General features: G+C 39.1%; 1 protein-coding gene across 1 annotated transcript in view; it reads left to right on the top strand.

Moving 5' to 3' along the window:
* The first annotated feature begins 2,920 nt into the window (after positions 1-2,920).
* The window catches only part of SCFD1 (sec1 family domain containing 1), a 144,494-nt gene continuing 134,087 nt past the window's right edge, over positions 2,921-13,327 (top strand). The window contains exons 1-6 of the mRNA XM_034768729.1: positions 2,921-3,021; positions 6,878-6,948; positions 8,262-8,350; positions 9,132-9,222; positions 10,473-10,595; positions 12,316-12,403. Coding sequence (XP_034624620.1) covers positions 2,991-3,021; positions 6,878-6,948; positions 8,262-8,350; positions 9,132-9,222; positions 10,473-10,595; positions 12,316-12,403 — 493 coding nt within the window. The 5' untranslated portion in view covers positions 2,921-2,990. The remainder of the gene's footprint in view (positions 3,022-6,877; positions 6,949-8,261; positions 8,351-9,131; positions 9,223-10,472; positions 10,596-12,315; positions 12,404-13,327) is intronic.

Genomic DNA, 13,327 nt, shown 5'->3' with positions numbered 1-13,327 from the left:
AATTGAATATGCTCAGGTAATTTTGCCATTTTACAAAAAATAAATATACAATTGAAGCAAAACTAGGAGTTAGGAAAGTTGCTTATTTCAATCTCCAGTATTAACAAGAGTGTTATCTGTTAAACATACAATACAATGGCTTCTTACTACACGATTTGTATAATAAACATACCTTTGATAAGATTCGTGATTAAGGTCAGAAGAGATCATGGTCATCTAATCTCACCTTCATACACAGGCCATAGAACCTTACCCAGTAACTTCTGTGTCAAGCTCATAACTTCTGTTTGAGGTCTGCCATATTTTATAAACAATTTATTATTTGTTTTTCATGGGAACTTTATTACAAATAATCTTATATTTTAAAAATCTAGTATTAATCTTGTAGTCTTGAAGTTTGTGAATCTACATTTTTAAAACTAGGAATAGTCAAAGTCAAATAAGATGGCTGAGAGGAAGTCTTGCCAAAAAAATCTGTCTGGTGTCTTTTTTTTTTTTTTTTTTTATTATTATTATTAGGTGTTATTAGCTAAATATATTCAGTGAGAAGTAACCAACCTTATGTTCTACTTCAGGCTCTACAGCATTAAGTGTAATGCAAATCTTTAACAAACTAGGTTTACAGTTCTTCATTAAATAGCTTCCTTGCACTAGGGTATACATACACAGAGTTTAGTATTTAAAGAGGAGTGTTTAAAATATGCACAGCAGAAAATGGAAAATTGTCATTAATCCAACTCCTTTAATTCTGTGGCTTATACTTTTTTTTTAAAGTGCCAATTGATATAAACTAGTATTTTTTCCTCAAATAGGGAAGCAATAAATTAAATAAACTCCTGAAGCTGCAAAATATATTTTATTTTAGAGTAGTTTTGTTTCACTTTATCAGCTATATAGGATTTAAAATTGTGGTATTATGTTATTGGTTTATCATAAGGGAGTTACCAATTCCATAAAAGCAAAATGGGAATCAAAGACTAGTTTATGAAAAGTAGCATGTTATATATTTTGGTTTGCTAAAAGAAAATGAATAGAATATCTGAATTGTGGAAGTATTAATGTTCTCTGGTAAAAAGTGCAGCATTTAGCATTTTATGTAACAAAGCGAATGTTTAGAAAAACTAACATCCGTTATGTATAATAATATGCATTATGGAACTTGCAGTTTTGTAAATATTTTGGCTTTGGTTTTTGCCATAGCTGTGGGGTACAATGCCTGAAATCTGTTGCAGCTTCAAGTAACATACTTAACAGCTATAATATGTCAGTGTTGCTCCATGAAGTAAATACATTAATTGTGGGAGACAACTGTCATGTGTATAAAATGTTTGAAGTGCAATAAAGTAACTAATGATTCAGTTAGTAAGCAGTTGTATTAAATGTGTATTTTCTTCAAAAGCAGTTGAACTTCATTTTTTCATTTGGAAAATGTCTTGGTTGTGGCATTTATGTAGCATCCATCACATAATAAGTACCATACTAATAGGCACAGCGTGGAATTTCTGAAAGTGCCTTAGGCCTAGATGTTCAAAGGTATTTAGGCACCTAACTCCCATTGATCATAAGTCCCATTAACTTGCAGTCCTTAAGTCCCGTAGGCTTTTTAATATCCACCCGCATTCCCTGGCCTGACCGGGCTATCTTCCTTTGTTATGTCCCTGCTCCATTCAGACTCGCTTTCTCCCCATTTCGTCCAGCATGCCATTGATTTTAAATATTCAGTGAACATAAGAATGGCCCTACTGGGTCAGACTAAAGGTCCATTTAGCATAGTATACTATCTTCCGACAGTGGTCAATGCCAGGTGCCTCAGAGGGAATGAACAGAAGTGGTAATCACCAAGTGATACCATCCCTGCCCATCCTGGCTAATAGCCATTGAATACATTTAATTTCATGAATACACTCTAATTAAAAATAAAAATTAAATACTGTTTAATTAGTAGTTCAAAAGCAAAGGTGACAAACCATTCAAGCAATGCATCACCTTGGAGGTATCCTTGCTCATCTGACTTAATTTGCATAAAAATAGGTTTAAAAGAACCATGTATTTGAGTGTTTGAAGCTTTCTTTGTTAGGTGTCAGTTGTGTCCACTGCTAATAGCGTTTTTATAACTGCTCATAAAGTATGTCAGCCCAATTAGACATAGACTTAAGCAACTGTCCAATGGACTGACAAGCCATTGCTTAACCAAGGTGATATTCTAATAAATATGAAGCAGAATTGTACTTTGTGCATTTGGAGATACCGGGATGACTTAGGGCAGCTAAAGAAGTCTTGCAGACTGCTTTCCTAATACAGCTAGGTTAACAACTAATTTCACAGTAGCTATGGGTGAAATATAAAATGTTAAAAGAGCATTCTGGTTGAAGAATCCAAGATAGGAAGTGGCTGAATTTAAGATGTGTTCACATCATCGCGTTCCTTTCGTCCATGGTGTGTCTTATCCTCTGTGTACACGACCATAGGCTATGTTCCCCTATACACGCTACTATTACCCCCTAATTTTACTGCTTCCCTGTAACCAGGATGGAGCATTGGACCCTGGAATTGGTCATTTCTATTCATGGCTTTCACACCGGTTCCTACACAATCCGTCTTTATTCAACAGGCGCAGGCTCTCCGCTCTATGCTAAGGGCAGGTGCGGTTTCTTTTCATTAGAAAAGGGGGCTCCAGGCTAAGAGCCAGGACGGCTTAGAGCGGGGCAGCTCTCTGCGTTAAGAAGGTGAAATAAACAAATCCCCTGTAGTGAAATGAACAGAGCCGCTCCCCGCGCACGCAAGCTGTACGTCGGCACCGCCAAGCTCCTCACCCGGCTCAGCTCCTCATCGCCCCCAGACAAAGGCTCAGGGGCGTGGCCAGGCGGTGAGGGCGGGGCCAGGCGGAGGGTCCTGAAGCTCCGCCCCCTGTCGACCTGCCTCCGAGTGCGGGGACGCGCCACGTCGCCCGGCTGGTGCGTACGCGGAGGTGGGCGGGGCTGGCCGGGAAGATGGCGGCCGGTATCCGGGAGAAGCAGACGGGTGAGGCGCTCTCCCTTCTAGACTCTGCCGGGCACCAGGAGGTTCGGCGCAGGGCTGTAGCCGTTCCCGTCCGGCGGCGCAAGCAGGGGACTTGCGGCTCCCGGCCGGCCGGTAGCTGTGGCTGTAGGGAGGCGTGTAGCGGCCGGCAGCTGTGGCCGTGGCTGGGGGAGCGGGGGATTCTCACACTCCTCCCGTGGGGAAAGGGGTGGCAGCGCAGGGCTTGCCACAAGCGGGGCCCGCCCCCAGGTCTGGGCATTAATTGTTTGTAGGTGGGGCTGTGAAGCCTGGCGCCCCCCGGGGGGCCGCTGCCGTGTCAGCTGTGTAACGCTGGCTTCGGGGGGCTCTCGCCTGACCTCGCCCAGGGGCCCCAGCCGCCGCCCCTCTGCTGTCCGCCACCTCCTCAGTTCCTGTTACCCCAACGGAGCTCGGCCTGCCCTGATCCGCTGTCCCAAGAGTGGCCCCAACTCTGCCGCGGATTGGAGCTCACCTAGGTGGTACTGTGAGTTCCCAGCGAGTATGGTGGCTGGAAATGGTTAAGAGTGTGCTTTCCTGGACCGTTAATGTGACAGAAGATGACTATACTGCAGAGACTTTTCTGAGATGTAAATACAATCAAAATTGCAGAGAGCCAAGGGCACCAAAATCGCCAGGCTTTGGCCTTGCTGTTGCAGACTAAGTAGACTAATGAATGGGTGAGATGGCACAAATTATGGGAAAGAAGGTGGTTGGTAGGTTACGTTTGCTGTCTTCTGGAAACAGTTTCTCTTTGTTGTGACTATATGTGACCAGAGCAGACAAAATATGGTTTGATGTCAGAAGAACACACTTTTCTTACATGAATTTGCTGTTAGGATTAAACAAAAGACATAAGAGGCATATGAGTCCTGGAGAGTCAAAGAGGTAGAAAACATGAGTCTTAAAATTAGGATGAACATTAGAGGGAACTACTATTGATAATAGGGCTAATTAATCAACCTTTTTCTTAAACATTATTGTCTCTGTGATGTGCACTTCTACACTTTACCCTTGTGCATTTTCCTTTTTTCCGGTCTTAATTCATCAACAAGACTTTTTAGTCAATTTTCATTCTGTAACTTCTCAAAACTGAGCAGCAGTAATAATACTGAAGTTTCAATCATTTGTTGTTATTTAACCATACATATAAATGGGGGAAAATTGAATGAGTAATCCAGGTTTGTAGAGCCTTGTGCCATCTGTTGGAAGGTACTGTTAGAATGGGAAGCATGTTGCATCATAATCCTGTTTATTTCTTTTCCTTGCTGGTGATTTCACCAAAACCTTGGTTCATCTTCTGGTCATCTCTTATCTTGACAATTGCAGTAGTTGCTTTTCAGGTATCCTGGACTCACATTGGTGCCCTGTGAGTTTATTCAACACATTGTTTCTAAAATCATCGTCCTTGTTTTCTGTGCTAACCATCTCAACCTACTTACTGTAGCCTATACAGGAATTCAAGATCTCCTTCAGTCCTTGTTATTCCCTTTCTGTGCCTTAATCTCTTCTCCTATTTTATCCCTTCAACCAGTACCTACTCTAGTGCAGTTTGCTATTCTTTAATTTCCTTAAACTACAAGCAATTCCATCCTTCGATGCTGCTTTATTTAGTTGTCATCCTTGATCCTTTCTGCTGTACAACCACCTCCTCCTTCTCCTGCATTTCTCCTCATTACTCATTTATTTCAATCAGTGTCACTAAACTCCACATTTTCTTCTGCTCTGGACACGATCCATGAATCCTCATTAATTTATTGTAAAAATCCAGAGCAACTAAAAAGATACATCAGAGTACAGAGTACACTTTATGAACTTTGATGTAATCTTCATCTCCCAGTACCCCTGCCTACTGTTTGATATTTCTCAGTGTGGTCAGTCTTAATTTAGATTGTAGACTCCTCAGAGAAGTTACCTGTAACTTATTAATAGGGCCCTACTAAATTCAGGGTCCATTCTGGTCAATATCACGGCTATTGGATTTGAAAATTAGTCAATTTCATGTTTTCAGATTTTTGCAGCCATAGGAGGTTCCCGGAGGTGAGTCTTATCGCCCTCGTGCTGCTGGGAGCACCCTAGCTGGGGTCTTCTAGCTGGTAGTCCTGGCCAGGCTGGGGAGGGACAGGACTTATTCTTTCCCTGCATGACCACTCTCGGGGGGAGATCAGACCCACCTACGGGTACCTCCCCCGGCTGCAGGGCACTCCTCGCAGTACAGGGGAGACCAGATCCACATCCGGCAACCTGTGGCTGCAGGAAGCTCCGGGGCTGCTTAGGTAGTAATATTTATTTTTGTATTTATTTTTCTGTCCACATTTTTGTGGGGCTCCAGCAGAAATGGTAAAAAGAGTGCCTCTGCTCACAATCTTCAGCATTCTTTTGGTATTGTCAGATTTATTTTAGTATACCCTTGTTGGAATGACACATCACATATTAAAATTTGATTTGTTGCTTGAGTCAGAAATTAAGCATTTTTCAATACATAAACGTATTTTAATTCTAAACTTCAGTAATTTATGAATATCTTCTTTTCTTTCGCTATCCAATCTTCCATCTTCTAAAATCCATTCACAGTATTTAACTTGCTCACCACCTGTAGAGTGAATTCCAGACTGCATGCTGTGTGAAATATTTCCTTTTTATTAGTTCTAAATTTACCTGCCATAACTTAACAATTACTACTTTTTCTTTAAAGGTGCATACATTCCAGTTGATATGGCAACTTCCACCTTTTCATGTTCTCTGTATATATAAATATCTTCTTTCTGTGTGTTCCATTCTATGCATCTAATGAAGTGGGCTGTAGCCCATGAAAGCTTATGCTCAAATAAATTTGTTAGTCTCTAAGGTGCCAAGTACTGCTGTTCTTTTTGCACATTCCAGTGTGCTCCCACTTTTCAATATGGCAGTGCCCACCATCTGTTTGTGAATTACTGTAGTCTGCCTTGATTATCTTAAGAAACTTTTTGGCCCTTAAGTTTGGTGTTCTTCCTGCTATATGAAATGCTAGAAAGGTAACTTTCCTTGTTAAAAGATGGAAACTTGCTAAGAGATTGGGGAAGCCATAGCTCTAATGGACAGAGCTGAGCTGAGTTGTGTGAACCATTCTGGCAGCTGCTCTAATTAACAAAATTCTCATGAGGCTACAATTTGTCCCAGTGATAGGAAGAAGAGATTCTGTCTTCAGGTTTAAAAACTCTTTTTTCATTCTGTCAGCAGTAGTTAGTTGAACTTCATAAATTCATGTTGAGATCTATTGTTCTTGGCTTAACTCAAAGATTATATGGCTGGTGATGGGATACTTGATGGGGAAGTCTCTGAGTTACGTAATACAGAGAATTCTTTCCCAGGTGTCTGGCTGGTGGGTCTTGCCCACATGCTCAGGTTCTAACTGATTGCTATATTTGGGGTCGGGAAGGAAATTTCCCTCAGGTCAGATTGGCAGAGACCCTGGGTTTTTTTTGCCTTCCTCTGCAGCATGGGGTATGGGTCACTTCCAGGTTTAAATTAGTGTAAATGGTGGATTCTTTGTAAGTGGAAGTCTTTAAATCATGATTTGAGGACTTCAGTAACTCAGCCAGGAGTGGGTGGGTGAGGTTCTGTGGCCTGTAATGTGCATGAGGTCATAATAGATGATCATGATGGTCCCTTCTGACCTTAAAGTCTATGGAAAAAAGGAATAAAAATTGTTGTCTTGCTTTGGACCTTTGGCAAAAACCAATACTGAACTAAATTACAAAAGCATCTTTTGTGCTTGGAAACATATTTGGTCTCAAAGGTTATCAAGGAAAAAAGTAAAACTAACATAGTAGTAATTGGATGTTTTTATTGCACTGTTTTTCAGTGGCCTTGAAGCGTATGTTGAATTTTAATCTTCCCCCTATTAAAAACAGCACAGGAGAACCTGTATGGAAGGTAAGAGAAACTACTTGACTTATTCTAAAAGGCATCCTTATAGCATGTCCAAAAGTTTAGATGATCAGATTTTAATCAATTGGAGGTAAAAATCTGGCAACTGTTAGGTAAACATCAGACCAAGTGTTTATGGTATATTATAGTAGTAACCTGCATTTTCTGACAATTTGTCAGGCTTTGAGAAAATTAACGTTTTATAGGCACTTTATCTTTCCATTGGGCTGACGCTTTTTTAATTATTAAAATAGTTTAATTTCTTTACATTTGAAAACAAACCATAGTATTGGGGCAAAAGAGTAGAATTTGGAGTGAGGTTGTAACAAATAATTGAAAGTGTATACGTTTCCTTTTTAAAAGTTTTTGTTTTAATCTAGACACTTGGTTGCACATAGTTTGATTACTCTCACCAATTATCTTCTGAAAATTTGTAATGAAAAAGTCACCTTTTTCAGGCCAAGTTTCCAGTGACATACATACAACCTGATTATGATGTTATGTATTTAGCCATTGTGCACAGGAAAAACTGAACAACTGTAACAGACTGTGTAATTATCTTTAAACAATGCTTAGCCTTTTCTCCTTTGTGTGGTCAATAGTGTTTGTGCTGTTCTTGTACTTAAATTCTTTTACTCTATAAGGGTTTTTATCCTATGTATTACTCATATAGAAAATTGCACATTCTGGTTGATGGAAAAGATAAATGTTTAAAAGTACAACATCTTAAAGAAGCAATGCCTAACTGAAGTTCTAGGAAAACCTATTATATATTTTAAGTGAGAACCTGAGAAGAAACTAAGTGGAAGAAACTTAGGACCTATTGGGGTCCAGTGACAGAGACTCATTTGTGACATGTGGACAAGCACTGGCAAAAATTCAGAATGAAATAGGAATTCAAAGGAAGAAACTGAATTTTTAAAGTAGTAAGTCTAGGGCAAGTGGAGCCCAAGATTCCTTCATTACTGTTTTTTCAGTATGGCATTCTGGAATAATTTTAATTCCCCCAAAATGATATTTTCCTTCTCTTCTTCACTCAGTTCTGTACCATCAGTTTTCTCTTTTTCAGATCAGAGGAGTTGACCTTTTTGTGATACTTTTGCACTTCACAATAATTACTTTTCTGGAGGTAGAGCTTCTTGTTTGACTGACATGAAGCACTGATTCTGGCAAGATTTCTCCATCCTTCTTTTTTGCTCATTTGTTCTTTTTCTGCTTTATTGTCTCTTAGTAAACAGTAATGATAGGAAGAACTTACAACATTTAATAAAATTTTCATATTAAGAAATATTTTAACATTTTCCTCTTACGTTTTATAGGTTCTCATTTATGACAGATTTGGCCAAGATATCATCTCTCCTTTGCTGTCAGTGAAAGAGCTGAGAGACATGGGCATCACCTTGCATCTGTGAGTATTTTTGTGCATACATTTGTTAGTTATACCTGTTCATTTATACTTCAAACCATGTATCAACAACTCCAGTTGTTTATATTCTGAAAAATCACATAGAGTCTTTTGAATAGTACACAAAATCCAAAGGCGCTTTTAAAAAATTAATTGAAGATTCTGTTCTTACTCCTGCCCAAAATCCGGTAGGAGTATTGTGGCTAAAGGATGGGTAAAGTTATCAAACTAATCAGAAGAATTTCCTATGCAGTGGAAGATGAGGGACTTCCTCTCAAATAAATAAATTAAAATAAAATAACCCAGTATTCTTCTTCAAGTATTTATCCACCTTGATCCCACTGTGAGTTTGCATGTTCACAAGAGAGGATTTTTTTTGTCAAGGGCATTTGGAGGTTGTATGTGCATCCTATGTGCCCTTGCATTTCCTTCTGGCCCCCATAAAGGGCTGAGTGGTCCCAACCACCTCTCAGTTCCTTCTTATCCTTCAGATAGACAGAACTTAACAATATCCGCCTGCTGCCCTGGAGCTCTCAACTGTTAATTTAGGGTTAGTGTTCGTCTAGCAAGTAATTTTTTTTATTTTTGAAATAATTGACCATTGTGTGTGTGTGTGGTGATATTGCTGAAATCAAGCTTCGTAAGACATAAAGACGAATTCTAGAAAATTGGATGTGCAGGAAGTCATACTAAACATTTTATTTTCTGATGATCATAGTGTTGAGTGAATGGGAAGAGAAGCAACAGTAACTGGAAAGGCAACTTAGTTTTGATTTTCCCTTAGGCTTTTGCATTCTGATCGAGATCTTATTCCAGATGTTCCAGCAGTATACTTTGTAATGCCAACAGAAGAAAATATTGATAGAATGTGCCAGGTAACTACTTTGCACACTTAATGTTTGAAATAGTAGACTATATCTAATTCATGTGAGTTTATGAATGCACCTTTTCCCAAATTTGAACATACTGCATGCGTTAATCTATATTTGCCACAAAAAGGAATTCTCTTATAAAAATATTACTGTATCCAAACTTTAATTTGTGAAACTGATGTTTCCCAGAACTTTAAGAAAGAGCAATAGCCGGGAGGGGGAATGTAGTTGAGGGAAGACGGTGATTTGAACATAGGCAACCTTGCTGGTTATGCTCTGTGGTGCAGTCTGTATTTGAGTAGAATAGTAGAGACATATGCATTGTTGAATAGCTTAAGTTTCATTTCCTTGCTTTTGATGTTTTGTGTTAAGTATGCTGTGTCCAGTGTTGGAATTATTATTTATGAATATTAATAATACAGGGCGCCACCAGACATTACCACATAAATTCCTTTATTAAGTCCAAAGGCCAGATGATAGTTGTGTGATTGCTTTAAATGTACCTAAAAAAACCCTAAATAATAAGCAGTGTACTACACCCAATACAGTAACACACATCTGTAAGCATCTGATCAAATACAGTCACAGATGGACCAGACCAGAGAATAGTCCTTTCATCCTGATTTGTCCCAGCATGATTGGAGTGGTTCTGATGATGAACCTTCAGATTCATGGCTCTTTATACACTTCAGCTAACTTGCTAGCTTGAGCAAAAACCTATTTGAAGCAGTTTATCATTGGTGCTTTCCTTCCTCCAAAGCCTTCCTTTCTTACCTCCTCTCCTTCTTTGCTTACCTGCAGAACAATGGGAAAGTTTGTGCTTGCTTCTTTTAAGACCATTTTTTCTTTGTCTTGTTACTGCAGCCTTTTGTTTTATTAATTACTTTTTGAACCATGCATTCTTCACACATTACATTCTGGTCTTATGACTACTTCTTCTCACCATCTTCCTTTATTTGATGATTAGGGCCTTTTCCTACCTACCAGCGAATATATTATTTTCTTAACCAAACTTAAGATAACTTTACTTCTTTAATTTCCTAACTATCCCTGCACCTTGCAACCTCAGTTAATATGCAATACAATGTTTTTATGTATCAACAGTCCTCTAAGTACACCAGAATAATTTAATTTCAATGATAACTAGAACAATAGATAATAAAAATTCTCAGATTTTTAAGAAGTATCTTCATTTTTAGCTAGATGCTCTTTAGTACCTGTTGAGAGTAAAAGCTATTAATTTTTGCTTTCAGGATCTTCGAAATCAGCTTTATGAATCGTATTATTTAAATTTTATTTCTGCCATTTCAAGAAGTAAACTGGAAGATATTGCAAACGCTGCCTTAGGGGCTAGTGCAGTAACACAAGTAGCGAAGGTAAGAAATTTCTGAAGGCTATGATATTTATTAAAGGACCTTCACTTTTAAAAACTGCATTTTTTAAATGTTTCACAAAGCATTTAGCATTAAAAAAGTAATGAAATATAAATGTTCATTTCATTTGGGCTGACCTAATGCCATATATCCTTTTAGGTTCATTTTTCTGCTCCCAAAGTGACATAAATAACTTGTGATTGTAATCTTTGTTGGAAATAGAGAATGTACAACTGGAATGGACAGACAATCCATGCACAAATTGTATTTAAAACTATCTGCTAAATTATAAAAAAGGAGGAAACTTAGAGTAAAGATTGACGTGCAGCAGACATATCGAAGTTGTATATTTCTGAATAACCCTTTTCATATTTCAGATCACATTCACTTTCTCTCCTTATTTTTATAGTTTACAGTTGGGGAGAGAGGAGCAGTTACCAAATTTTTAATTCAACTCAAATAAGAACTACTAGTTAAACTTTAATAGCCACATCTTCAGTGTGTGTAAATTGGTATATCTATGTTGGCTTCAGTGCTCAGACATCTGTTTCCTCCCTTTAATGCATTACCTAGATATTTGTATTTTCCATTATTATTTTTCTGAACATAAGAATAAACAAAAAGTGTATTACAGCAAGCTCATGATAGGTTTAGGGTTATTTATTTATGAAATTATTTCATCATTTTGTGAAGATGAACATCTTTCAGTGCAGCAAGATCGAGTGCCAAGCACCTCAACAAAAGGAAAAGCCAAATTTTTATAGCTTTTATTAGTAGATTAGTGCCCTAGAAACATTTAATACTTGTTTATTCTTAATAGTTTTGAACAGCACCCTCTAAGATATTTCAGCTGTAGTTGTATCTTATTCAGTTTCTTTATTTGAATGTCAGACCTTATAAATTATGCTGTAATTACAGATAGAAATCTGGTATTGTTCAGTTTCAGATTAAAGCTATAACAAGTCATGAATATACGTTTAAGACAAGACAGCTTCACACTTTATTCTTAGCATATTGTAATGATTGTCATCATTAAGGCTAAGATTTTGTCACTGATATTTTTAGTCAAAGTCATGGACAGGTCACGGGCAATAATGAAAAATTCACAGAAGCCTGTGACCTGTCCCTGACTTTGACTAAAAATATCTGTGGAAAAAATGGGGAGTCTGGGCAGCTGTGCGTGGCTAGGAGCTCTAAGGGCCCCCACAACCTGTGGGGGCTCGGAGCTCCAGGGTACCCCTCTGCTGTGGGCTTTGAGCTGCGGTGGCCCACAGTTGTGAGGGTTCCCCCTGCTGCCAGCAGCGGCCAGGAGCTCTGGGATCCCCCCTCCAGCTGCCCAGCGTGGCTGGGAGCGGCGGAGGGTCGGTGGCAGGGGATCCTGCAGCTCCCAGCCAGCACTAGCTCAAATCATGGAGGTCTTTGGAAGTCGTCGATTCCATGACTAAATTGCAGCCTTAGTCATAAGAACTGCCATTCTGGGTCAGACCAATGGTCCATCTAGCCCAGTATATGGTCTCTGATAGTCGCCAGTACCAGAACTTCAGAGAAGTGTACAGAACAGGGCAGTTGGAGTGATCCACCTCTGTCTTCCCCTCCTTGCTTGTCAAAGATTAAGGGTCATCCCAAGCATGGGGTTGCATCCCTGACCATCTTGGCTAATAGCCATTGGTGGAACTAAACTCCATGAAGTTATCTAATTCTTTTTTTGTCCCTTAATTTGTAGGTCTTTGATCAGTATCTCAATTTCATTACTTTGGAAGATGATATGTTTGTATTGTGTAATCAAAATAAGGAGCTCATCTCATATCGTGGTAGGTAAAATTTCATTTGTATAACATTTGTTACCATTGAATAGCTAAAATGTAAGCTTACTCTGAAGTCAAAACAATATCTAATAATAATCTCAAATGAGTTCTGCTCTGTAACTGAGGATTTCCAATTTAGCAGATATATAAATCTAAAATCTTTATCTGTTTTAAGGCCAAAAGAGATCTCTATGATGAGTTAATCTGACTTCACAAGAATTAACTAAAAGTGGAGTTCAAAACTATTCAGATACATGTTAATAGGATCTTAAATTCAGCAAGCTCCCTCCATCCTGAGCCCTTCTCCCCACTCCTTCCCCCTCCCCCTGTCACTCTGTGGAAATGGGGTAAAGGACTGGGGGGAGGAGGGAGCAGCTCCAAGGCAGAGGGCAGGAGCAGCATGTGGCAGTGGGGGGAGGGACAGCTGAACTGCCTGGCAATTGATAGCCTGCTGGGCGGCTGCCACACAGAGAACTTAGGGGAGCTGATAGGAGGGTTGTCTATTCCCCCTGGTTCCAAGCCCCCACCCGGTAGCTCCAACGGGCTGCTCTTCCTGCAAGCATTGGACAAAGCAGGTGGCTGCCAAACAACGTTATCAGGGAGCATTGCACAACTTTAAATGAGCACATTCTCTAATTGATCAGCAACAAAACAACATTAACTGGGACGACTTTAAGTGAGGAGTTACTGTATATGTGTTTTTTTAGTGGCAGAAGAGTACTGTCTTAAATGTAGACATTTTTTAAGAATATTGAACATTTCTAAAAAAAAAAAAAAAAAAAAAAATTGAAATTAGTGCTCCAAATAGAAAAATCTACTACGGTGGTTTTCTGTATAGGTTTGTACACACTCACAGGGCTTATTTACACATGGAGTTATTCAGGAACAGGTATTCTTGAATAACTCCTTGTATAGACACTCTTATTCCAG

The sequence above is a fragment of the Trachemys scripta genome, chromosome 4, assembly GCF_013100865.1.
Source record: "Trachemys scripta elegans isolate TJP31775 chromosome 4, CAS_Tse_1.0, whole genome shotgun sequence".
Classification (NCBI taxonomy): Eukaryota; Metazoa; Chordata; order Testudines; family Emydidae; genus Trachemys; species Trachemys scripta.
Note: the sequence above shows the minus strand (reverse complement) of the source record. Positions and strands in the feature narration are given on the sequence as shown.